This window comes from Mustela erminea, chromosome 11 (assembly GCF_009829155.1).
Source record: "Mustela erminea isolate mMusErm1 chromosome 11, mMusErm1.Pri, whole genome shotgun sequence".
Classification (NCBI taxonomy): Eukaryota; Metazoa; Chordata; class Mammalia; order Carnivora; family Mustelidae; genus Mustela; species Mustela erminea.
In genome coordinates, this window is record NC_045624.1 from 32,267,629 (window position 1) to 32,294,531 (window position 26,903).

Sequence of the window (26,903 nt, forward strand, 5' to 3'; positions counted from 1 at the left end):
ATAGCAGAGAATTATTTAGTATTGATATCAACTTTGATCCCTGCGGCAATGAATTCCAAGTATTTTTGGAATTTCATTATTTTTCATCCCTAGCCTAGTTTCCAGAAACAAATTATGCTGATTCTCATCAAGTCCTCATTAGTCAGTCAGAAGAGTCACAGAGAACACAATTCTCATTATGTGTCTCATACATAGTACAGGGAAACATGCAGTCAGTCAGTCAGTAAGAATGAGTACATTTTCTCCTCCCTGGTGTCTAGTGCTTTGATCTGACAAGTGTAAAACAAGTAGAAGTTAAATTATAGACATTAAATTAGCGGTTAATATTAACTTTCAATCTTATTTTTGAATAATATTCTGACCAAATTAAAAAATAGGAATTAATGCATTATATTTATATAGAGCACCTTTTGGTTATATAATTAGGTTTAACTCACTTCAGTAAATATATATCAGGTGTCCACCATGTGTAAGGGCCTCTCACACAGAAAGAGGATCCTTAGGCCCAGGCCTCAAGTGATACACAGTTCCACACATATGCTGACAAGACAGAAAGAAGACAGTCACCAGTCAACGTTGAACTTGTGTTACCAGACGACATCAACTTAAGTATACCATGAGTTCAGTTTTTTAGAAATCTTACTAATACCACAATTCCTTTAGGGATTGTTGTTTGAATGTGTTTTAATTGCATCCACTTGTCTAATACAACATTTAAAATAGACCACAATTTTGTCACCCTGCCAGTTTTTTGTCACCCTTCAGTTTTTAATATATTGAGGACCTCAAAAAAAAGCCTCCACAAATGCCCCTGACTTTTCTGAGTATCTGACTGGCTCTGCGGGAAATCGTGCAAACTGTGGGGACAAAACACAGTCTCTGCTTTCAAAGAGCTTATTGTCAGCAGAAAAAAAAAGAAATAAAAATGAAAATACCTCATATAGATGATAGGATAAGATAAGAGTCATTCAACAAATGTAAATAGACTCAATGGCACCAAAGGTCATTCCCAAGTAAGAATTAGAGTGTCTTCAAGAGGACATGTCATTGAAGATGGATCCTGAAAGATAAGGAGCCACTGACAGCAAGAAATGGGTGAGAAAGACACCAGTAGAGAGACATATTTAGAACAACACTGTTGGGTTGATGTATGAAAAGTAGAGAAGAACATGAACACAAGAAATCAGATTGGAACCAGGCAGTTCAGAATCACAAATGACAAGGTCCCCCTCCTACTATCATTGGCAAAAAGAAGGCAGTATGGGTTGTGAGCAAGGAAGTAACATCAGTCAGTGCACTGTACTTCAGGAAGATTAAACAGGAATACATATACACAGTGGCCTGATCGAGCAGGAAGAGAAAACAGGGGAACCAGTGAGGAGGAGGCCATAGCAGCCCTAAGCTTAAGGGCTCTTCACTCTGCCAACTGGAAGACTTTCCTTTTTCCTCAGTCCTGAAGCCTCCTGCCTTGTATTCTCCTGCCACCTGCTTCCCAAGCTTTAAGCTTACCTTGGAGGGATAACCAAAAGCAACCCTTTTTAATTCATTGTTTTGAAATACTCCTTATTAAGACCAGGGGGGACTCCTCCTCAAAAGTGTAGCTTTTCTTCCTCATCCAGCTTAGTTCTTTTAGAACAACCAGATCTTATCCCATAACATATTCATCACACATAGTCAGGAAATTCAAAACCAATTCACAATACCAGGAAGCAGTCAGGCTAAGATAACTAAATGACAAACATTATTGCTTCCACTTGCTCAATAGAGTTAGGTGTTCAGAGTCACTCAAGTCAAGGTTTTTCCCCCACTAAATAAATGAAGAATAGAATTAGGACTTCTGAGAATGAGATTATTTTTCAGGTTTTTCCCTTTACAGAAGGATCCATTTTTTTCAACTTTTTTCAATTTTTCACATGATCCCGCAGGCTAATTCAGTAACTAGATTAAAGTTAAGATAAGTAGGTGCCTGTGTAATAATAGCTAATGCTTATAAAGCACTCACTGTGTACCAGCAGTGTTCTGAGCACTGCATATAATTTTGACAGGTGAAAAAAAGACACTTACAGATGAGGTTCATAATAAGGAGAGGTAAGAAGGAATTCCTGTACATGGAATAAGCAGTATGAAGATGTATCCTCCCCATGAGAGAAACTATTGAGTTTCTCTCCGCTCCTATACAATAAGAACAAAGGAATTATTCAAGCAAGGGGAGAAGTCAAAAATCCAAGCCAATGCTTGACTTCTAATTCAACAAAGGTTACATGCAAGTTGTCTTCAGCTGCTGAATTACATAGTTTATCATACCACCTAGTGTTTTGAAAAGAATGTTTTATTATTGATTAAACAAATTTAAAGTTGCTAGAGAAAACATCTTAATATACCTAATAAAACTATATTTAAACATTCCTGTGGGGTACAGTACTGCACTTGGGTCTCCTTCAATTATATAGACTCATTATTTGATCAATAAAACTGTAAACTGTAAAACTTTAAACTATAAACAATAAAACTGTAAAAATCCTTAACAACTCTGCATACTGAAGTAATGACCAAATGGCTGTATTAAGTTACATAGCAAAATAAGCACAAAAACAAATTCATAACTGAATTAGAAAACCAATGCAAAAGGAGTCTAGTTAATCAGCATCACCCAAACTAAGAGACGACCCTTTGGACCTATGACCTAAAAATATGAAGAATATTCATACTTTCAATATAATCACTGATTCATAAACAACTAAAAATTCAAAGAACTAATTTCATCTGAAATTCACTAGGCCAGAAGTATCTGTTAAAAACTATAATTTCTACTTAAATTGTTTCAAAATAGAATAATTAAAGAGAGAACAAAATAACCTGCTTTGTAAATATTTCAGAGGCATGTTTAGCTGGAATCCAGATAAAGATGCTTTTATTTTCTTCTCTCTTCCTCACCCGCCCTCTTCTGGCAAAAGAGAGAAAAGTGAAAAGTAAGGAACCTTCATCCAAGTGAAAAAGCACATTTTATAACAAGAAATGAATAGTGTTCTAATACTTTTCATAAGGCCAGATTAATTTGTCATCATAATATCTCACCACCCACATGTGAGTTAAGATTGAACTATTAAAAAATAATGTTTGTAACTTGGACTTATTTTCACTATTTAACATAGCTCAGATAAACAACTGTGTTATAGTAAGAATACAATCATCTGAAAATGTCAGAATGGGAGAGTACTTGTGTCATTTTTATCTTCACATCCTTGCTGACCAAGTTAACATGGATTGACTGAGAGTCCCACCAGTGGTATTTGTAAAGGACTGAATGACCATATCCAAAACGGTCTGATTGCTGGTCACTATGGGCCACAATGATGGTTGATAAGGATGGTCTGCAGGGCTTTATCTTTAGTTCTTCCTGAGGACGGATGCTGAGAATGAAGCTCAGTGAGTTCCAAACCATAAAGATCTCAATAGTCTGGACACTGAAAATTCTACCAGGACAAAATAAAACAGGAACTCCTATGGATAATCTGAAATTTTGCACGAGCTTCCTGTTCCTAGTACTTCCACTTGTGGAGACTTTGACGTTTCTGTGATTAGGAAACTCAAGCTAAGTTTACAGTGTGAAGCAGTGCCAAACAAAGTTAACAATAAGTGCCTTCACTGAACACTTTGTGTGGGCTAGATCTACACTGAACACTTCACATATATTAGAAAACCTCAGAATAATGCAAATTTGCATTTGTGATTGGCTCATTTATTGCCCAGCTCTCATTCTCTAAAAGGGATGAACTATAAAATTCCTGGGGAAGGAGGATTAAAAAATGATCTCTCAGTTAGAAACTTTATACAAACTTTAATTTTTTGGGTGCAGCTTAAGTTTCAATATCTTTACTGTTGTCTTACTATGAAAATATGGACTCTTTAATCACACAGTTAGCCCTGCATTTTAGGAAACTGACATTTTTAGACCCATTTCTTTTTTTTTTTTAATTTAATATACACATAGAAAAGCACTCAATCCATATATGACAACTTAGTGACTTTTCACAAAGTGAATACAAGTAACGAACACCAGATCAAGAAATAGAGTGACCCAGAAACAAAAGCCTCCCTCCTACCTCCTCTCAATTTTACCTCCTCTCCAAAGAAACTGCTACTCTGATTCCTATCACAATAGGTTTGTTTGGCCTGAACATCACATAAATGGAACTCTACAGTATGATCTCCTTAGTATGTGGCTTCTTTCATGCAAATTATGTTTGTGGGATTCATCCATACCGTTGTATGTGAAAGTAGTCTGTCCATTTTCATTGCTACATAGTGTCCCGTTGTATATATATATTAACAAATATATCCATTCTATTCCTAATGAACATTTGGATTGTTTGCAGTTTTTGCATTTCTTTTTGAAATATCTAGGAGGAGTAGAAAATCAGGTTCATAGGTTTTGCCTATGCTTAGTTTTAGGAAAAACTGGAATCATTTTCTGAAGTGTTAGTCCCCATTCTTTTTTTTTTTTAAAAAGATTTTATTTATTTGTCAGAGAGAGAGAGAGAGAGAGAGTGAGCACAGGTAGACAGAATGGCAGGCAGAGGCAGAGGGAGAACAGCAGGCTCCCTGCCAAGCAAGGAGCCCAATGTGGGACTCGATCCCAGGATGCTGGGATCATGACCTGAGCCGAAGGCAGCTGCTTAACCAACTGAGCCACCCAGGTGTCCCATTAGTCCCCATTCTTAATTTACAGCATGTGGCAGCACTTGTCGCTCCACATCCAACACAATACTGAGCATTACCAGGGTTTGGTTTTTTTCCTCTTTTTAAACTTGAGTCATTTTGGTGAGTAAGCAGTAGTACTTAACTTTGGTTTTAAGTTTCATTTTCTGATAATTGATGATTTTGAGCATTTTTAAGACAATTCAATGTGTCCATTCATGAAATACTTATTCAGCTTACCTGGTCATATTCCCAGTAGATTGTGTGTTCCCTATCTCTCACTGATTTTTAGGAGTTCTCCATTTATTCTGGTAGAAGTCCTTCAGCAGATATAATATATCACAATTATTCTCTTCCCCTGAGTGGGCTGACTTTTCACTCTCTTACTGGTATCATTTTGTGAAAGAAGTACTTAATTTTGATGAAGTCCAATTTCTTAATCTTTTATTAATAGTTAAAAGCTTTTGTAACCTGTTAGATATGTACAAGGATCTTCACAGCAAAAATCCAGGCTTATTTCTTTGCCATCTTGGCTTCTCAAGTCCTGGCTGCTAATCCATCATTTGAGCTGGGGAAGACAGGGCTAGAAAGAGACCTGCTGTTGTCTTCAAATAGTGGAAAGGCTATCACAGGGATGAAAACACTTGAAAAATAAATAAATAAATAAATAAATAAATAAATAAATAAGACCCCAGGCTGGAAGGCCAAAGAAGGGAAAGCTACATTTATACAAATTTTATGTCTGACTGGCCTAGTAATGAAATGAGATTGTACATTCTCCTTGTTACTTAAACTACAGACTGAGGAATGGTTTGCCGAGAGTGGATGTTGTAACACATAACCCTTAAGCCAATATACCTGGCTTTAAGAGTGGCTACAGCACATGATGCCCTCTGTGCCACCACTTTAAGGAAGTTAGGGTAGAACTCCCATAACATCTTTATTTTTCTCTTCATAGAATATATAAACCTATGTAAATTTGTATTTGCAACTATTTATACATACAGTCTCTGTGACCTCCACTTTTTAAAATAGTATGGTAATTCTCTTCATCTTAACTTTTCACTTTGAAAATTTTTAAGGGAAAATCTCTATTTCTAATATTCCAGAATCTGTCAAATAAGATTCTGTTTGTCCTAAGGAGAGCCTTCAGATTTTAACTCCAGTCCTTTCCCTTTCTACCTTCATCTACTCAGAAGAAAAGTCTTCTATTTGTCAATTGTTTGGAATGGGGGAGAGCAAATATCCTCCAATTCTTTATTCTAAAATGTCATTTTCTATACATTTTCCTAAAGCTCTATGTATTTCCTGAAATTCACTGGTCAAAACTATATGAATATTTCAAGAGAGAACATAATAGTAAAATAGTAGTATATTGTACTGCTTAATTGATTGGACCCTAAAGACAGATCTAGTTCAAATTCCATCTCTACCACCAACTAGAACATGTCATTTAAACTTAGTAGGCCCTAGTGTTCTCATCTATAACTGGAGATAGTAGTACTAGCTGTCCTTTTGTTTTGGTTGTGGGGATTAAATAAGATATTGTACATAAAATATTTAACATAGTACATAGCTGATAGCACATACTTTCTTTTAAAAAAAAGTATATACAATGGAATATTACCCAGCCATCAAAAAGAATGAAATTCTGATACATGCTGTATCATGGGTGAACTTTGAAAACATGCTAAGTGAAAGAAGCCAGTCACAAAAGGACAACTATTGTATGATTCCACTTACAGGAAGTTATCTAAAATAGGCAAATTCATAGACACAGGAAGTAGAATAGAAGTGGTACCAGCAGCCAAGGGTAAAGGGAAATAGGGAATTATTATTTAATAGATATAGAGTTTCTATTTAGAATGATAAAATTAGGGATATAGAAAAAAATGTGATTGTTGCACAACATGGTGAAGTACTTAATGCTACTTAATTACACCATTAAAATGGTTAAAATGGTAAACATTATGTTATACATATTTTACCACAATAAAATTACTAAATAAACAAAATTTTTTAAATGTTTAAATTTTTAAAATGTTTAAACTAACATTATTACCTTCCCAAAATCTCTAGGAAAGGTCTACACTGACTCCCATAAGATCATGTTCCCCCAATGATAATTCGAGTTATTTCTTAGACATACGTATTATCTTATACTTAGCCATACAAAAGTTTAACTATCTTTTTTCTGTCTTCTACCATTTCAGATTTTAAAAACCACTTTGTTAATTTTTATCACTTCCATATAAAGCATTTGTTATGTGATTATGAATTTGGTGATTTAATGTAACTACCTGATTTATAAATTTTTAACACTAACATCGGCACTTCTTATAAGAAAGCCAGCTACCAAATTTTTCTTTTTTATTTAAGTAATCTCTATGCCCAATGTGGGCTCAAACTCATAACCCCGAGATCAAGAGTCACGTGCTCCACCAACTGGGCCAGCCAGGTGCTCCCAAATTTTCTTTTTAAATAAGTTACTGTACCAACTCTTGTACTGGTTTCTTTTTTTCTTTTTTTTTTTTTAAAGATTTTTATTTATTTATCAGAGAGATAGAGGGCGGAGAGCGAGCACAGGCAGACAGAATGGCAGGCAGAGGCAGAGGGAGAAGCAGGCTCCCTACTGAGCAAGGAGCCCAATGTGGGACTCGATCCCAGGACGCTGGGATCATGACCTGAGCCGAAGGCAGCTGCTTAACCAACTGAGCCACCCAGGCGTACTGGTTTCTAAGTCATTTCCTAATTAAACACAGTTTTTCCTCCAACCCCACAGTCTATATTAATAGGTTCTGGTGTGGATGGGTATGTGTGTATGTGTTTTGGGATGTGTGTGAGGAATCAGTGGGACACAGCAGGGAGAAGGAAGACTTCGTCAAAAGCATTTTTTTCTAATGTTAATAAGTTACATCTACTTGTTCCTCTTTTTTCAGATAGCTATTTATCACTTCACTGAACTCACCCTGATTGGGTGGCATGATTTTCCCTTACGTAAATCATTGTGTTCATCCCCCAATAGATTGTGTTTGCTTAAATGTTCAACAATTATACCATTCATTACAAATTCTACCAGCTTCCCTGACCTCGAAGTAAAAGCAAACCATCTGTAATCAAAAAGGGCCTTCAAAGGAATGCTTTGCGTGGATCGATTACACAGAATTTATTAGTAATGATAAGACACACATTTTAGTCACCAGTGGTAGTTACATTAATGTGTGCTTGAAAATACAAAGTCCTTCATGAACACCACCTGGCCAAATTATTTTTTTCTTAATCTTTAGTATTTCCAATTCCTAATCTGACATGTTTTAATATATACTTATTATTACATATACATTTTAAAATCCTACTTGTTTCTCAAAACTATATATTCCATCCAATACTTAATAGGTACCAGAAAATCTATACGCAAACACCCCACAATGCTCTGAAGAGAAAATACATTCTCTTCCACAGAACCTAGTTTTCTGTTATCAGAAAGTATTCCAATTTTGTTTTTAACAGATATAATTTTCATTAACCGAAAAAAATGCAAAATATTAAACCTAATTCTACTCAGAGGAATATATTCTGAAATTTCCACTCGACATCCTTGGGCCAGCAGCTCACACTCCTGATTACAGAAATGAATCTATGTGTGGCTCTAAACTACCCTCAGTATAAAGGACAGAATATAAGAGCAACTGAGCTTGAACATGATATATTCACCACAAGCATTCACTCTATTGCCTTATCCATTTACATAAGTGCTCTAGGAAACTTCTGAGAGAGAATTTATCCTAAGGAAAGAGAGAAATGAGTAAAACTCTCTTGGTCCAACAGGGGGGAAAAAAAGGTAGTGTATTATGGTGATTAGAAAATGGGATTAAGAGGGGTGCCTGGATGGTGTAGGTGTAGTCAGTTAAGCATCTGGCTCTTGGTTTCTGCTTAGGTCCTGATCTCAGGGTCCTGCTCTCAGGGTCCTGAGATCAAGCCCTGTGTAAGGCTCTTTTTTCTGCTTGTCCCTCTACTTTTCCCGTGCCCCCATCTCCCACTCGCTCTTTTCTTTCTTTCTCTCTCAAATATTAAATCTTTTAAAAGAGAAAGAAAGAAAATGGATTATGAGTCTGTCCTAGGTTAGATTCCTTAGAAGACCCTAAGATGGATTTCACTGGGTGTCCTCTCAAAAGTGAAAGAAACAGAATAGGTTGAGGAAGCAAGAATGTGTCTGAGATAGAGACTAATTTCAGTTTGATCCCACAGGAAGCTCTGGACCATAAATTACACCACAGGATTCGGCTCACCTGATCAAGTGTTTAGCCCTTTGTAATTCAGCCATTGGTCAACATCTACTGGTAGGAGCAGGAGGAATCATAGCCTCCTGGGAGAGAGCAATCCACTGAGTCATATCTACTAGAGGATGGGAGGGTCAGCAGAGTAAAGTGGATCAGGTTGCAGGATCAGCATCTACTGCAGGATCCAACTAATATGGCTTTGAATCCCACCACATAGCTGCTAGCCATTTCAACAATCGTTCTCTGACCTTGGCTTCTTTATCTATAAAACTGAAAAATAACATTTGTCTCTCAAGATTGTTTTGAGAATTAAAAAAAAAAATGCAATCCTAGCATTTGGGCTAGTGGTAATCAGATACTTTAAAAATGTTAAGGAGTTAAAAAGCAGAAGTGATTGAAAGAATAGTATGATTTCTCTCAATAGGACATGCTGCTTAGCTCAGTTCTACAAGTAAGGAAATATTTTGGGGTTGCCCTCCTGCAAAGCATTACACAATAAAGATATCTTGCCTGTTTTCACAGACATCTGCATAATTACTAAGTCCCCAGCAATCCAGTGGTAACACTCAATGGAGCCAGGACGGCGGGGGAAGTGCTATGATTTACATGAGAGCAACAGCCTTGCCCAGAAGATATGGAATAACCAGCAGAAGTCATAACACCCAGCAAAAGGGAACTAGTACAGGAAGAAAAGAGAAAATGTTTGAACCCACGTCATAGCTGACCAAACGTATTTGTTAAAACATATGACACAACTGTTGGGGGAGGAGTTTGCACCCAACACAAGACTCAGGTCGTACACCAGCAAGGGGATGGTGATGGAGTCAGATAAAGAAGAACAGTAATGGATCCCTAGGGACTAGAACAGTCATTTTTATTAATGTTGGGGATGTTTGCCTTACTTATAGATACAGGCTGACAGGTGACATTTGTGATTGACATCAAGTTCAGTTGGCTCACCTGGAGCACTATTCTAGGGTAGAAAGATACATCAGAAATAAAACACAGATGCCTGCTATAATATATAACCTAGCAGGGGATAAATATAATAAACAAACAAATATCCTGCAGTATGTTAGAAGGTGGTAAATACTATGGAATTAAAAATAGAGTAAAATAAGACATGAAGGAGTTGAAGTATTAAAGTGGTCAGGTAATGTACAGCATAGTGACTATCATTCAAAATCCTATATTATGTAATTGAAAGTTGCTAAAAGAGTAGATCATCAAAGTTCTCATCATAAGAAAATTTTATAACTATGTGTTATGATGCATGTTAACCAAACTTACTGTGGTCATCATTTCTTAATATACACATATGTCAAATCATTACCTAAAATGAATAAATACAATGTTAATGTCACTTCTCCCCATCATGTATATATATACATGTATACATACATGTATATATTTATATATATATATACATACATACATACAGGCTGGTGATGATTGGCCTTCCGAAGAGGGTAAGATTTGAGCAAAGACATAAAGGAGATGATAGGTTTAGTTTAGTTGTTTAATGGATGTCTTGGGGGAGCATTTAAGATAGAAGGAACAGCTACAGCAAAGAAAAGTCAGCAGAGAATCTGGTGTGTTCAAGGGAAAGCAAGGAGAGGAATGCAAGGGGAAGAGGGGTAAATGAGGTCATGAGTGACAAGCAGCAGCAGTGACGTGTGCAGCAGGGGATTAAAAGTGGAAGGACCCTGCGGGGCTGTTACTCATCCTCTCTCTTTCCTGGCCTGGCTCCTGCTCCCTATTAGATTAGAAGCCACAGCTTAGAAGCCACAGCTGTGCTGTTCCACTGTTGAGGGTCATCTTTCGCCTGCACTTGCCTTTGGTTGCGTTTTGCCTACAGGATTAAATGCACTACACTCTCTTTTACTCCCTGGTGCTAAGTCCTGCTCAAGTTTGTGATATTCTTGGGTCCTGCAACTAGCCTATTTTTCTCCTTAGCCTTTCCACCTCCGTGCTCCTGGGGTCCAGGTGTGTTCCACTACTGTATTCTTCACCATGCTAAGGGGTGGGTGCTGCAGTCTGACTTTGTAGGCAACTCCCATCAAAACTTAAATGCATTAAACAGGGTCTTTCTGTATACCTTTCCCCAGCAAATAATAGTCCACCTCAGCTTCCTAAAAATGGAGAATTTGATAAAATGACTACCTGGCAAATGATATTTCATAGGAAATACATTACAGTCATGAAATTCTCCTTCCTTGTGTTTCTCAAAGCACATTTTTTAAAGCTCTATGCCCAAAATGGGCTTGAATTGATGACTCCAAGATCCAGGGCCACATGTTCTATCCACTGAGCCAGTCACATGCCCCTCTCAAAGCCTATCTTGGTGTCAGGCAATATTTGAACAACTGCGGAGCAAAAGAGACTAGACTCAAATCCACATCTCAGGCTTAGTGATTTTTTAATTTTTTAATTTATTTAATTTTTATTTTTTTTTAAAGATTTATTTATTTATTTATTTGACAGAGAGAGATCACAAGTAGGCAGAGAGGCAGGCAGAGAGAGAGAGAGAGAGGAGGAAGCAGGCTCCCCGCTGCGCAGAGAGCCCGATGCGGAACTTGATCCCAGGACCCGGGGATCATGACCTGAGCAGAAGGCAGCCACTTAACCCACTGAGCCACCCAGGCACCCAGGCTTAGTGATTTTAATCAAGGTATTTAAACTTTCTCATCTTTAGTTTTCTCAAGCAAAATGGGGCTGACACATAATTCTCAGGGTGATTTCCTGACTTAAATAAAAGAGCATTAAATAAAATTTAAAGGCCCCACACATTGTAGGTGCTCAATAGTAACTCCAATTTCACCTTAAATACGCCTTTTCTTCTTTGTGTTATTGCTTTCCGTTTATCTTGCTGATAACACTCAGCATAAATCTGTGGAGCTTTAGAAGATCTATTCTTTAGCTCATTACATATTATAATGTAACTTATATAGGCCGGCCAATCTGGATACTATACAATCTGGATATGTTTACAAAGATAAGAAAAACAGTGACCATAAAGCCAGATGAGAGCAAGGAGACAGCTGATTCTTTCTCCCAAAATATAATAAATACCATTCAAATGGCCCCCATTTGGAGATCTGTTTGTTCTCCAAATAACAAACTGCAAGAGGTACATTTCTGAAATTTTTCTCGGAGGCCAGAAAAATTCCATCTGCATTACTGGTCTATGTTAATGTAATAATTCCAAACATAGCTTTAAGCTGAAGACATGCAAGTTATAGTTAGCTTTAATTACTGTACACATATAAATAAATAAAAATTTTAAAAAAAATAAAAGTGATATGTGCCAGAGGTCTTTTTTGCAAGTTCACAGCAACTGTTTTACGTGCATTCTATGGCAGCAATGACTGCATAAATCCATTTTCCAGAGTTAAATTGACATCTTCCATAAACTCACAACATTGAAAGAGGAAAGCTATTTGACATGGTGGTATGCTAACAAGAAATCTACTAAAGGGATACAATGATCTATTTTGTTTGTTTACAAAACTTTGTAGAAATTTTAAAAATCAATGTTGCCTATTAGAATAGGAAAAACTTAGTAAGGAAGAAAAATAATTTGATTACAAGAAACAAGATAAAAGATTAACTTCAACCAAAAAACTACTTGACATAATTGATATTAGTGAGTTTTTAAATTTCTTTCAAGCAATAGCAACAAAGTGTACAATTCATTTCCTGCAGAGAATTTACAATTACTTAGGGTAATAGTTTATATAAATAGAGCCATAAAAATGTGCTAAATTTCAAGCAACCAATGGAACTAGCTCTTATAAAATATGGTACCTCAGAGACCATTGTTAAGAAAGAAAATGAAGATATATTTAAATGCTCAATTTTGGGTTTTTGCTTTTATTTATTTTTGACAGAGAGAGAAAAACATAAGTGGGGGGAGGGGTGAGCTTGAGCAGCAGAGGGAAAAGCAGACTCCCCGTTATGCAGGGAGGTCTGATGCGATATCTTGCTCTATCCCAGCACCCTGAGATCATGAGCTCAGCCAAAGGTAGGTTCTTAACCAACTGAGAAAACAGACACCACTTAAATGCTCAATTTTGAAGTTTTAAGCCTTTGCTTAGGCAGGAAAATTTTTAATGTAACACTAGTTTGATTCTTCTGTAAATTTTATTTAAAATTTGTCTTAAAGTAAAAACACCTATACTTGCAGGTGTCTAATGAAAAATGCCCTGGCTCTACAGAGATCTGAGATTAAGTCTCTGGTCTCTTTGACACAATTTTGATCTAGTAGTCCCAATTATCAAATGCAAATGGTGATACCTACCTCTGTTTTTTTCTTGCAGGATTTATGAAGAAATCACAGGTATAAAAATTCGTATGAAAATGTGTAGAATTCTTTGAAAGGGTCTTTGCAAATAAAGTTAATTATGGTGTTTATTATTATTGGTCAAGTAAGAAAATATAACTCCAATAGTAAACATTTATTTGATTTTTAGATAATATTTTACCTATTATTAAAAACAACATGACATTCATAAGCATGTTAGGACGTTATATGAGAGAGCATTCACATGAGAAGGCACAACATAGTATCATGTAAGGCTTTATTTCCATAATGCAGAGAGGTTGTTGAGAAGAGTGGACTCTGGAGGTAGACCACCTGAGTTGATTCCTTGTTCTATCATTTCTTAATTTTTGGACCTTGGTCAAGTTTCATAACCTCTCTACATCTTAGTTCCCCATTTGTAAAATGGCAATACATAATAATACCCATTTGGTAAGGTTTTTATAAGGATGACATGGGTTTGTGACAGTCACTATTGGCTGCTTAACCCAACACGCTTTCTCAACGTTCTTTTCCCTCCTCCTGCTCTACTACAAAGCCTGAAAAAGTGTAATACTTGATTTCTCAATCTCCCTTGCAATCTGGAATGGTAGGTGACTGACAGCAGAGGAAACAAAAGCAGAAATCTGTTGGAGATTTTGGAAGGCTTTGTCTTCCGATAAAATGGGACGGATGTGACTGGGACCATCTTTTCCTTCCATTCTTTGGCTTTCAACACAAACATACTGCTTGGAGCTGAGAGAGATATCTTACAACTATGAGGACAAGGCCAAAAGAATGGAATAAATGCTGCCAGAAACCACAGCCACCGAATCAATCCCAGTTGCCAGATTCCTTTTAACATGAGAAAAATGAACCATGTGTTTTTTAAACTACTGATACTGAATATCGTCACTTGTAGCTAAAAGTATTCCCAACTGGAACAAAAAAGTATTCCTAACTGATAAAGAATTAACACATGTAAAATGCTTGGCATATTCTTAGCCATGGTAAATATTCAATATTTTAGAAGTTTTATTTTGCAGTTAATAACATGCTGTAAATTGTCCACTTAATATTCATTCCTTGTGATATGTATTTGCTTCGTGTGTCTTGTCTTACAGTTTCAATATAAAGCTGTGATATTATTTAAAATTCATTACAGGGGCGCCTGGAGGGCTCAGTGAGTTAAAGCCTCTGCCTTCAGCTCAGGTCATGATCCCAGCGTTGTGGGATAGAGCCCTGCATCTGGCTCTCTGCTCAGCAGGGGACCTGCTTCCTCCTCTCTCTCTCTGCCTGCCTCTCTGCCTACTTGGGATCTCTGTCAAATAAATAAATAAATAAATAAATAAATAAATAAAAATAAAAATAAATAAATTCATTGCACTTTTAAATACATGAAAAATTTGATTGTTTCTTGTAACAATTAATCTAAATGCACACTTTCTGCTATCTGTTTTAATTCAGGAGCCCATTACATTTGTTGAGCTCTTCTTACTATTCATCAATATGTTATAAATTTAAAGATGCTCTTAAATTTTGGAAAAGTTGCGCTAGAATTTCATTATTAGCTAGCTAACTTTCAATTCCTTTTTAAAAAACTAGTAATTTTTTTGCAGGTTTTTGACGCAAAAATATTCAGGCATTTATGACCTTCTACTATTTCCCAGAAGTCTACATCCATAATGTTTTGTTTGAAGTAAGGGTTACAGTACTCATAAGACACTCTCTTACACAATGCCTATCTGCAATAAAGAAGCTTTATAAGTATACATTAAAAATCTTAGAAGAAAAAACAAAATTACAAGTAAAAAATTTTTTTAAATGTGCAAAGGCTGTCTTTACAAGTGAAGTAAATACTGGAGTAAATTTCCTAGTTAATATAAATAAGAAATAGAAACAAAATTGAAAACAATTATTTCAGGCTACTGATCATTCAGTCGTGAACCTCTACGTACCTCTCTACTTAACACCCCATTTTAGAGTTGATTAGCACTCTATATTATGAAGTACAAAGTGATACTCTTGATGTCAATAGACACCCACACCTACACCTACACACACACACACAGAGACACATATATCCCTGCTTTTCCACCCATTTTCTGTCATTACTCTCATTTTTCCCATTTCTCCATTCAATCATCACTCAATTTTTCAGGACTAACTTTGGAGACCAATCCTGACCCCATCTTTCTTTTTCAGCCCACTTTCCATCTCCCTGGTGCATCCACAAAACCCTGTATCTAACATCAGGCCACCTAAAAAGATAACTGTTCTAGATCCAGCCTCCCATATCCTTCTACAATCACTTTCAAACCTGGGCTACATAACAAAATATTTGAAGAAACAAACATGACACAAACAAAGATTTTCATTAACCATTACTTCTTTGTGTTCTATTGGTTAATGCTTTTTTTATCCTTTCCTGAGGATTATTTTCTTCTTTCTTTAAGGATGTGTTTTGTTCTTAGATCTAACCATATTCCTTAAGGAAGAAAATAGATTCAGATGAAGATCCATTCCTGTTTTAATAGCTTAACTTAAGCATTCTGGTTCTTTTGTATTTTCCTACTGGATATAGATAGCTGCTCTGGATCCAGCCCCTGACATCTTTTTTCCACAACCTTTTCCCTCCCTGGCTACATATTAAAATCACCAGAAGAGCCTTAAGAAATACCAACTCCTGGACCCTATTCCCAGAGATTCTTATATAATTGGTTTAGATCGGGTCTGGCCTGAATCACCTCCAGGGGATTCTAATGTACAGGTAGGGTTAAGGCCTTAAAATGTTGTAACAAACTCGTAACTAGAATTCCTGATTCAATTCTTGTCCTCCTCCTTACTTTTCTCCTTGCAGCCAGAATAACATTTTAAAATGGAAAAATCAAAGGGCAGCTGGGTGGCTCAGTCAGTTAAGCTTCTGACTCTTGGTTTTGGCTCAGGTCATGATCTCAAGGGTCATGGAAGATTGAGCCCCACATCAGGCTCTGAGCTCAGTGAGGGGTCTGCTTGAAAAGATTCTCTCTTTCCCTCTGTCCCTCCCTCGGCTTGCTCTCTCTCTTTAAGTAAATAAATAAATAAATAAATAAATCTTTTTTAAAAATGAAGAATCAGGGGCACCTGGGTGGTTCAGTTAGTTAAGCAGCTGCCTTTGGCTCAGGTGATGATTGCAGAGTCCTAGGATCGAGCCCAGCATCAGGCTCCCTGCTCAGCAGAGAGCCTGCTTCTCCCTCTCCCTGCCTCTCTGTTTACTTGTGCTCTCTCTCTGGCAAATAAATAAGTCTTTAAAAAAATGAAAATCAAATCTTTGTAACTTCCTATCACACTAAGAACAGTTCATAGAGGTCTTCCCTGAAATCTCATTTTTAAACTTCCAGCTGCTTCCGTTACTCTCTATCTCCTTCACCTGGTTAATTTTTCTTCATAGTACTAATAATTTCTTAATATTTATTTATATATTTGTTTGTTTTTCTTACTAAACTCTAAACATTTGGAAATTAAGGATTTAGCTTGTCTTCCTTGCAATTTCATCCTCTATGCCTAGAAAATATAGTATTTATCGAATCACTTAATACCATATAATAATTTTTAAATACTGCCTATCTCTCCCCTTGACTGCCTTGTGAATTCTAATAATGAAAAATGAATTTTAATAATAAAAAATGTATTTACCATTTTTATGCTTCCAAAATTACCCGTAAAAGAGACAGTTAACCCAACTGGATCACAGACAGAATTAAGAATTAGGGATCCCAACACATATCACCATATCACAGGATTAAGAATTAGGGATACCACACATCTCACCATAGAAAATAAGCAAGAATTATTTTTAAAATGTGGTGACATTAAATTTAAAACAAGTTCCTCACAAAATACAGCATCATCATGTGTAATGGTATATAGAATTGTATTACCTAATCATCACTCATGTCTGAGTCAAAGCTTAAAAGTTAAACAACAAACAAACTAAAAATGCCCAGGAACTAAGGAGAACCTAAATTTGAGTAACTTATTTCTCGGATCCAGCTGGTTTCTTGCCCTCTTTGTTTTACCAGTCTCCTGTCATCACTGAACCAAGCAGAACACTGCAGTCATTAACAATGTGAGTAGGTGGCTTTCTGACCCACTCCAGGAAGTCAACCTGGGGGAATTCCCAAATCACTTCAGACAAAACTAAATCACTGATTTCTTATCTGTCCAGGAATGAAGCCTGTGATTAACCTGTAAATGAGTCAACATTTATTCTGAGTCTGATTTATTAGTCAGATGAAATCAGCTTGGGAAAGGAGCCCTACAGTGTGAAAGTGAAAACCCATGGCCAAAACGTGTAACCCCTCAAGGCGAGAGTGCTGCTGTGGACATCACTTTCCCACTATGAAGCCAGAGAGCCTAGTGTGAATTCTGATCATCCCACTAAGCAGCTGATGATCTTGGGTAGCTTATATAAACTTTCTGCACTTCAGTTTCCTCAACTATAAAACAGACATAGTGTATAACGTGTCTTTAAAATAGCACATAAAATAACACATACCTGGGGCACCTGGGTAGCTTAGTGGGTTAAAGTAACACATACCTCAAAAAGTTACAGTGAGGATTATGCAAATTAAGGGCTATAAAATGTTTAGATGAGTGTCAGGGCACAGGGAAGTGCTACATCAGTATTAGATAGTAATTAATAACTAAAAGCATGCACTGCAGAGCTGTTTCCTGAGTTAGAATCCCAGTCCTGCCAGGTAGATGACCTTGAGAAGATGACTTTGCCTCGCTGTGCCTCCATTTCCCCTTCTGTAAAACTGAGATAGTATGTACCCCAATAGGGCTGTGACTTTGTATAAGTAAAGCCCTCAGAACAGTGACTGGCATAAAGGAAGTACAATAAAATGAACTTATTATCATTATTGTTATTATTGCTGTATCTTTAGGCTACAACTCAGTGTAAGATTTTTGAGACATTGATTTCTTCCTAGTCTTCTGCTTCTAAAATTATTACTTCTCAGTCTCCTTTGTTACTTCCTTTTCTTTGGTGACTTCCCAAAAGAACAGTCATTCTCTAAGAATATAATCCTGGTCCTCTGATCATCTCATCCTATCCCTTCTGTAGCAATACCATCACTCTAATATGTCCATTATCACCTCTTAGGAAAATGATTTCTAAGGCTGAATTGATAGTGTAGGCCTCTCTAGGGAGCTCCTGACCTTATCTGGACATGGATATTCCTCAGGCATTTCAGACTTTCTCTGTGCAGAACAAAACTTATCTGTTTCCACAATACATTTTCTTCTTCCTGATTTCTTACCACATCAGCTTTGACTTCTCTCTCCCCCTCATCTTTCATACACAGTCCCTGAATACTATTGATTCCAATTCATGAAAAATTTTGAATACATCCTCTCCTCTCCACTTTTCCTATCTTTCTCCAGTTCACAATTACAGGATCATCTTCTAGAATCATCACAGAAAGCATGGTAATGGTGACACCTTGATTTCAGACTTTTAGCCTCTAGAATGGTGAGAAAATAAATTTCTGTTGTTATAACCCACCTAGTTTATGGTAATTTGTGAATGTAGTTCTAGGAAACTAATATATATGGTATGGATATCACATTTTGTTTATCCACTCATCAGCTGATGGACATTTGACTTGTTTCCACTTTTTGGCCAACAGGAATAATGTACTATGCACATTTGTGTTCACGATCCACTTTGAGTTAATTTTAATAGAAGACATAAAAGGTTAGATAGGTTCATATATTTTTTTAACTTATGGATATTCAGTTGATCCAGCATCATATGTTGAAGATGTTAAAAAAGAGCCTTAACTGGATTGTTCTTGCACCTTGGTAAAAAAATCACTTGGTCTAAAAAAAAAAAAAAAATCACTTGGTCTTACTTGTGTGGGTCTATTTCCGGCTTCTCTGTTCTGTTCCATCGATCTATGTGTTTATCCTTTCTTCAATACCACACAGTCCTGATTACTGTAACTACACAGTAAGACTTAAAATCAAGTTGAGAAATTTCCCCTAATTTATTCCTCTTTCTCAGAATTGTTTTAGCTATCTAGTTCCTTTGCCTTTCACATAAATTCTGGAATTATCTTATCTATTGTCATGGTCTATTTGGACTGTTGTAACAGAATACCACAGACTGGATGACTTATAAATAAGAGAAATTTACTTCTCACATTCTGGAGGCTGGGAAGTCCAAAATTAAGGTGATGACAGATTCAACGTCTGGTGAGAGCTCACTTCCAGGTTCATAGAGTATCTGGTTGTGTCTTCACATAGTGGGAAGGGCAAGAGAACTCCTGGGGTCTCATAATTTTATAAAGGCACTAATCCCATTAATGAAATTCTGCCCTCATGACCCAATTATCTCCAAAAGTCCCCACCTACAAATACCATCATTTTGGGGATTAGGTTTCAATATATGAATTTTAGGGGAAAGGAAACACACTCTATCTAAAGAATGTATGTTTACAAAAAAATCTTGCTTTTAATAAACAACATGTATATTGATTATTATTTGTAATCAATATGTATACACAGTAACAATATGGGTATAATTCCCAAATTTATATCTCTAAGACCAGTCTTTCTCCTGAGCTCCATACTTGAACATCTAACTACCGACGTGACAGCTACACTTCAGTATTTCATTTTGAATATGTTAATTTTGAGATGCTCATTTCATCTTTAAGTTTATCCTCTGGTCTTCTTCTATCTTAGTAAATGGTACCACTAATTAGTCAAATGCTCAGACTAAAAACCTTCTTTACCAAAGAGTGTGTCTTCAAATACACACACACACACACACACACACACACACACACACCCCAAAATGTCTTTCATTAGTTGAAGAATATTTCTTTTAAGATTTTATTTATTTATTTGACAGAGAGAGAGAGATAAGTAGGCAGAGAAGCAGGCAGAGAAAAAGGGGAAAGCAGGCTCTCTGCTGAGCAGAAAACCTGATGTGGGGCTCAGTCCCAGGACCCTGAGATCGTGACCTGAGCCGAAGGCAGAGGCTTAACCCACTGAGCCACCCAGGTGCCGCTAGCTGAAAAATATTTAATGTTATACTGTTCTTAAAAAGTAAAATCCAGGGCGCCTGGGTGGCTCAGTGGGTTAAGCCGCTGCCTTCGGCTCAGGTCATGATCTCAGGGTCCTGGGATGGAGTCCCGCATCGGGCTCTCTGCTCGGCAGGGAGCCTGCTTCCTCCTCTCTCTCTGCCTGCCTCTCTGCCTACTTGTGATCTCTCTCTGTCAAATAAATAAATAAAATCTTAAAAAAAAAAAAAAAAGTAAAATCCAAACTAATTACTTAAATTTCATAAGGTCCTCTCGATACACACCTCTTCCTTCATGATGGTCCAACCTCACGCCTCCTTTCTGGTCTAAGGGGCGAGCGCAATGATGAAGATGAAGTAAGAAAGGTGCCTCGATACAAAATAAAAAATTGGAAGGTCCTTCCTGAAGGAAGTGCTTCCTTAAATTTTGCTTATGATGCAAAACAGTATGGTTGCCTTTGACGCCACCAGCTTAAAGAAGTCTGACCTGTCCACCTTAGTCTCAGGCCTGGGTGCAAACTTTTTCCTGCCTTCAAGCCTTGGTACTAGCCATTTCCTCTGCCAGGAAAGCTCTGCTTTCTCACTTTTTTATGGCTGGCTCCTTGTCATTCAGAATTCCACTCACATCTAACTACTTCATCTAAAATAGTAACAATAATAGTAGTAGCTAAAATTTATTTACGTCGGGACGCCTGGGTGGCTCAGTTGGTTAAGCAGCTACCTTCGGCTCAGGTCATGATCCCAGCGTCCTGGGATCGAGTCCCACATCGGGCTCCTTGCTCGGCAGGGAGTCGGCTTCTCCCTCTGCCTCTGCCTGCCATTCTGTCTGCCTGTGTTCACGCTCTCTCTCTCTCTCTGACAAAAAAAAAAAAAAAAAAAAAAAAAAAAAAAAAAAAAAAAAATTTATTTACGTCTTACATTGAGACTAACCTTATGCCAAGCCCATTACTTTACTTTATTCAAACAATGCTATATGGCAGGTACATTTTACAGATTAGAAAAGTGAAACAGAAGAAAGAGGCTAAATTGCTAGAGGGCACACAGCTGATGGCAGTAATTGGTTTGGATGGGAAACTTAAGTGGTGTGATTCCAGAAACCCAGCACATTTATCTCCTTTGTGGCACCTCTAATTTGCAATAACCTTATTTATTTGTTTACTTGCTTATTGTCTTTCCTGGTTAAAATGTGAGCTCCTTGAGGCAGCTTGTTTTAGCTTTGATGTTGCCTCCCCAAACCTAATTGTGCCTGGTTGTACACAACGATTCATAACGTTTATTAAAGGAATGCATTTAGAAAACACAAGGTAGGGCTGAAAATAACCAAGCTATTTAAAATACTTACTTGTGAAATTATCTGAAGGAAATAATTTCAAAATCTTTCATTGGAGGTTCTCTAAGGAAAAAATAAAATCATCTTGGGCGCGTGGGCGGGGGGGGGGGGTTGACGCTGGGTGGCTCAGATCATGATCCCGGGGTCCTGGGATGGAGCCGGCATGGGGTTCCCTGATCCACCCGGACCCGCTTCTCCCTCTGCCTACTGCTCCCTTTGCTTGTGCTCCCTCTTTCTCTTTCTCTCTCTGTCAAATAAAAATTTTTAAAACAATTATCTCGAGGGACACGAATGTGCATTATTCCTTGATGGATCTACTTTTCTGTGGCAAAGATAATTAATGTGTTACCGTTTCATCCAGAAGTTAGATGCAGAAAAGCCAGTTTGAGATCGGGCGGCTTTCACCTGGAGTTGTTTGTATTATTTACTTGCTCTCTGAATGTTTAAATGATTTCTTCTTCCTAGCACTTTGATCCACTCTCTCCCCAACTCCCCCTTTGCTGACTGACTTTTTCCTTTAGGGCAACCATAGTGTCTAGCTGGGAAAGTGTTTTGATGGTTTTAAGTTTCCAGATCTATGCTGAGATCTGAGGTCACATGAAAATTAAAGGAAGAATTCTTCCTTTGGGATGGTATTTTCTGCTGGCTCCTTTGTCAGCTCCCATTCGACCGCTTTTTGAATGCAAGGACAGCGCTCCTATCTGTAAGGGTTGCCCCTTACCCAGGGGTCGCGTGTTTGACAGGCTTTCCGAGGGAGCAGATGAAGGAGTTGAGGAGAAAGCCTAGTCTTACTTGGCATTTTAATACCCATTATGCTCCAACGAAAGTGCGGCATTCCTTAAAGAGCAAAAACTTCAACAAACAACCTAAAAAGAATGAGTAAGTCCCTGAAAAGAACCGGAAGCACTCACCAGAAGCATGGCGCCCAATGCCCTCCAGCGGCTTCAGTTCTAAGAACCCTACCATGTTACGCAGGGTTGCACTGCCCTATACCACAGGGAGGGTAGGTGAGGCCTATTACGCATGCCCACGCGCCTGCGCCTCAGGTCCCAAGGCCTCGGCCGTCGCACACGTTCCTTCCCGCGCAACCGTGCGTGCTCCTCCAGTGCGCAGGCGCCAGGGGAGTGGGCGGTGGTGTTTTATTAGCGAGAGGTTGGCGGGCATGGCGACGTGTACACTACGCGGGCTGGCAGTGGCCGGTGGAGGCGAGAGTAGCGAGAGCGAGGATGACGGCTGGGAGATTGGTTATCTCGACCGGGCGGTTCAGGTAGCCCAGGAGGCCTTTTGTTTTGTTTTGTTTTTTGACCGCACCTGGATCAGCAACCCCCTGGCCTGACCTCGTGAGACCTCTTGCTTTCCTGTGTTTCCCTAGTGGAAATACAGGCTTCTAGACTCCCAACAAACCCTGCGTTTTTTTGTTTCCTACTGTGCTTTCCCCACCAAATGTGCTTCTTTAGGTCGTGGATACGTAGCGCTTCACTTGGGTTTGGACCTATAGCATTATCCATTCCCTTTGAAGATAATTTTAGACATGAATTCCTTATGAGATTTGTATGTTGCACTCCCCCCACACACCCCCCAAAGAGACCTGAAATCAATCATTGTTTTCTGATGGAGTGGAAATGAAAATATGTATAACAGGTTTTTGGGTTTTTTTAACTTTCTTCTTTTTTAGAAATTAAAAGGGCCATTACTCCCTGAAGAAAAGAATGAAACATTTAAAAAAGCATTGACCACAGGAGATATTTCATTGGTCCAGGAGCTTCTAGATTCTGGTGAGAGATAAAAATAGTTTCAACCTAACACAGTTGTCTACATTTCTGAGGGTCCCTTATTTTAAAGGGTTTGGGTTGCTTTTCTAGTGAAAGCACAATGGATGTTTATGTACCAAGTGTTCTATATACTTTACTTGCTTCTGAGTTCTCTTTGCCTTACTTTGTTCTTCTACTCTCAAATTTGGAATGCCACCCTATTGCTTCCATCAGTTCTACCTCCTTCAAGAAGCCTATTCCGGGCGCCTGGGTGGCTTAGTGGGTTAAAGCCTCTGCCTTTGGCTCCCGTCAGGATTCCAGGGTCCTGGGATCCAGGCCCCACGTCTGGCTCTCTGCTCAGCGGGGAGCCTGCTTCCTCCTCTCTCTCTGCCTGTCTCTCTGCCTACTTGTGATCTTTGTCTGTCAAATAAATAAATAAAATCTTTAAAAAAAAAAAAAAAAAGAAGCCTGTTCTGATGAATCCTACCCCACTCCAGTAATTCTTACACATTTTTCTCAGCATTTGCTGTCTATAATATTATTACGTTTCTCCAGAATTGTTTCTAGTTATGTATATTTTGGCTATGTTCTTTCCTTGTACTAGGTGTCTGTGTAATGGGGCCTGAGGTAGGAATCACAATATGTGGATATCTGTTCCAGCTTTATTGCCTATTCATTGTAGTTTCTTGGGAAAGCCATTTAAACTTCCAGAGCATCATTTTCTTTTTGTAAAATGTCAATTCTTTCCAGGGTCCTGTAACATTTTTCTGTGATCAAATTAAATATTAATTTTTTTGAATTATGTGATGTAGGAGTGTGTGTTGTTGATAATAATGATTGAAATTATCCAAAGGCATAACAGGCATTTACTATCTATTTGTAAATCAAAGACATTCACACAGAATAGTTAAATGAAATTGTATATAGCAAAATGTTTTTCTTTTATGCTAGAGACATTGCATGGTTTAGTGCAAAAAGGAATCATTTTGGAGACAGTACAGTTCTGGGTTTGATTACTAACCCTGCCACCTGATGGCTCTGTAATCTTGACCCAAGTTAACAAACCTTCCTACACTTTAATTTCCTCCTTTTTAAAATAGGGATGCATAATATCAAAAGGTTTGGGGGGTGTATTAAAATGAAAGAATACGTAAAGATCTAAAACATACAGACATTATGTAAATACTAGCTGTTGTAACAAAAAAGAAGGTTCTGTGTGACTTTGTGGACAATGGAACTTGAGTTTAATTGAAGAATGAAATGAAATAAAATTTGAGTAATTGAAACAGGCTTAATACCTAATATGAACACATGCAGGAGTGTGCATAGTGCTGGATGGGATAGAATAGTTAGAAATTTGTTTTAGAAAAGAGAATTTACCATGGGGCTTGAGTTTGTAGTAGGACTAAGTACAGTGAAATGATGAATTTCCTGACAGATTAGGACTTGAAAAGACCTACTGGTAAAGAAGATATTTAGTCAGGCCTTTAAAAATGTTTTAATTACAAACATTTTAAAAATTCATTTTCAAAGGCCAATAATAAATATATAGCTGAAGTAGAAAGATACCTTTGTTCCCACTTTCTCCCCCAGTATCCCTGAAGTCTTACTTCAACAGGTAACTTAATTTAGCGTTTCCTAGGTTACTTCCAGATGTCATTATTTCACACTTTAAAAAAATATCTTACTTTTGCCTTCCAAAGTTATTCTTGGTTTTGATACATATTTCTGCACCAGTTGAGAAGTTTGATAAAAAAAGAAAGTTCCCTTTGAGTCGGTCACTTCTAACAGTTCAAGGAGGTCTCCAGTCTTTCTGTTAATATGTTCAGTTTTCTTTAAATTACTAAATATTTCAGATATTCTAAAAGGTAGAGCAGTTTCTCTCCTTACCCCTGGAGATACCACTCTGCTGTCCTTGGTATTTATCATTCCTATGCATGTCCTTCTATTTTTATTAGGTATGTATATATGTACCCCCAAACCATATAGTGTACTTTGAATGTTTTTGAGCTACAGTCATTTACTGTGTGGACCCTTTTAAATCTAGGCCATTATTACCAAGAAATTCCTTTTTGTTATAAATGATGTGGTATATGTTACTATCCACGGTATTTTAAGCATATGAAATTGACAGTAATTTTTGTTTTGGTGGGAGAGGCTGTTAAAAACTTGAATTTTGCTTTACAGGAATTAGTGTAGAGTCCAGCTTTCGGTATGGATGGACTCCTCTTATGTATGCTGCTAGTGTTTCCAATGTAGAGCTGGTTCGGGTCCTTTTGGACAGAGGTGCTAATGCAAGTTTTGATAAAGGTAAGGTGTTTTAAACATTTAAAATATGTGAGTATTTACTTTGTAGGTATCTCTGTTTAGAAGCCTAATTATAATCTGTTTGGGGGTTTATATGTTCCCTTTAAAATAAATCTTTGTCCTTAAAAAAAAAAAAAAAAAGTAAGATGTTGAGTTAGCCCAGCTGATTATGTTTACTGTGATTTCCTTGATTCCCAAGCAGCTATTGTGCAAAATGAAAAAAACTAAAGCCGTTTAAAAAACAAATCTTCCTATTAGTTATATTATGTAATTAAGATACAAAATAAAATTAAAAACCATAGTCTCTCTTTTGGAAAAATTCTCTTTCCAAGAAGGTAGATTCCATTTATATTATCTTAATAACTGCTTATGTTTTTATATACCTTTAATTTCTATGCTAGAGGGTTTGGTTATTTTTTAAAGGAAAAAAATGCATTGAGAGAAAACAAAAAGCTAATAATTTTGTCAAAAATTACTTGAAAATCAGTCTTTAGAATTTAAAACTCAACTCTGAATTATATCACTTAAGGTGTTTCAAAGATAGCTTATTAAATCCATTTGTTTCTTTGTTATTAGATAATTTCTACTCCATATTGTTTTGGATGCTTTCAAAAAAACAAGAGTATATGTGCAAATCCCACTTAATTATTATATTAAATTATTGCTTACTTATTTTTAATGTGTTTCCAATAGGCAGTTAAATTCATTTCATAATTCATATATTGATTTCACTTTGGAATTAATTTTTACATTTACTTTATACCTACATTAGATGTTTGTAAAAATATTTCTAGTCTGTTTTTTCATCTATGTATATTGTATAACTTCCCATCTTACCAATAGTTTTATGTTTAATCTGCTTCTGTGATAGGTTTTTCTTATTATTATGTCATTTTAAAATATTACCCAATGAAAACTGGACTTAGGAATGAGATTTCTGAAAGTATATAATATTCTCAAAAAAATTAATAGTTTGCTTAACTATAGAGAACAAATCGATGGTTACCAGAGGAGAGATGGATATGGGGATGGGTGAAATAGGGGAAGGGGATTAAGGAGTGCACTTGTGATGAGCACCGAGTATTGTATGGGAGTATTAAATCACTATATTGTACAACTGAAACTAATATAGCACTGTATGTTAACCAGCTGGAATTGAAGTAAA

The 26,903-nt window shown here is 37.1% G+C and overlaps 1 protein-coding gene across 3 annotated transcripts in view; it reads left to right on the top strand.

Annotated features, from left to right (window-relative positions):
* Positions 1-22,808: 22,808 nt before the first annotated feature.
* The window catches only part of ASZ1 (ankyrin repeat, SAM and basic leucine zipper domain containing 1), a 55,176-nt gene continuing 51,081 nt past the window's right edge, over positions 22,809-26,903 (top strand). For all 3 annotated transcript variants that reach the window (XM_032305115.1, XM_032305117.1, XM_032305116.1), the window contains exons 1-3: positions 22,809-22,947; positions 23,356-23,455; positions 25,619-25,741. In XM_032305115.1, coding sequence (XP_032161006.1) covers positions 22,843-22,947; positions 23,356-23,455; positions 25,619-25,741 — 328 coding nt within the window. In that variant the 5' untranslated portion in view covers positions 22,809-22,842. The remainder of the gene's footprint in view (positions 22,948-23,355; positions 23,456-25,618; positions 25,742-26,903) is intronic.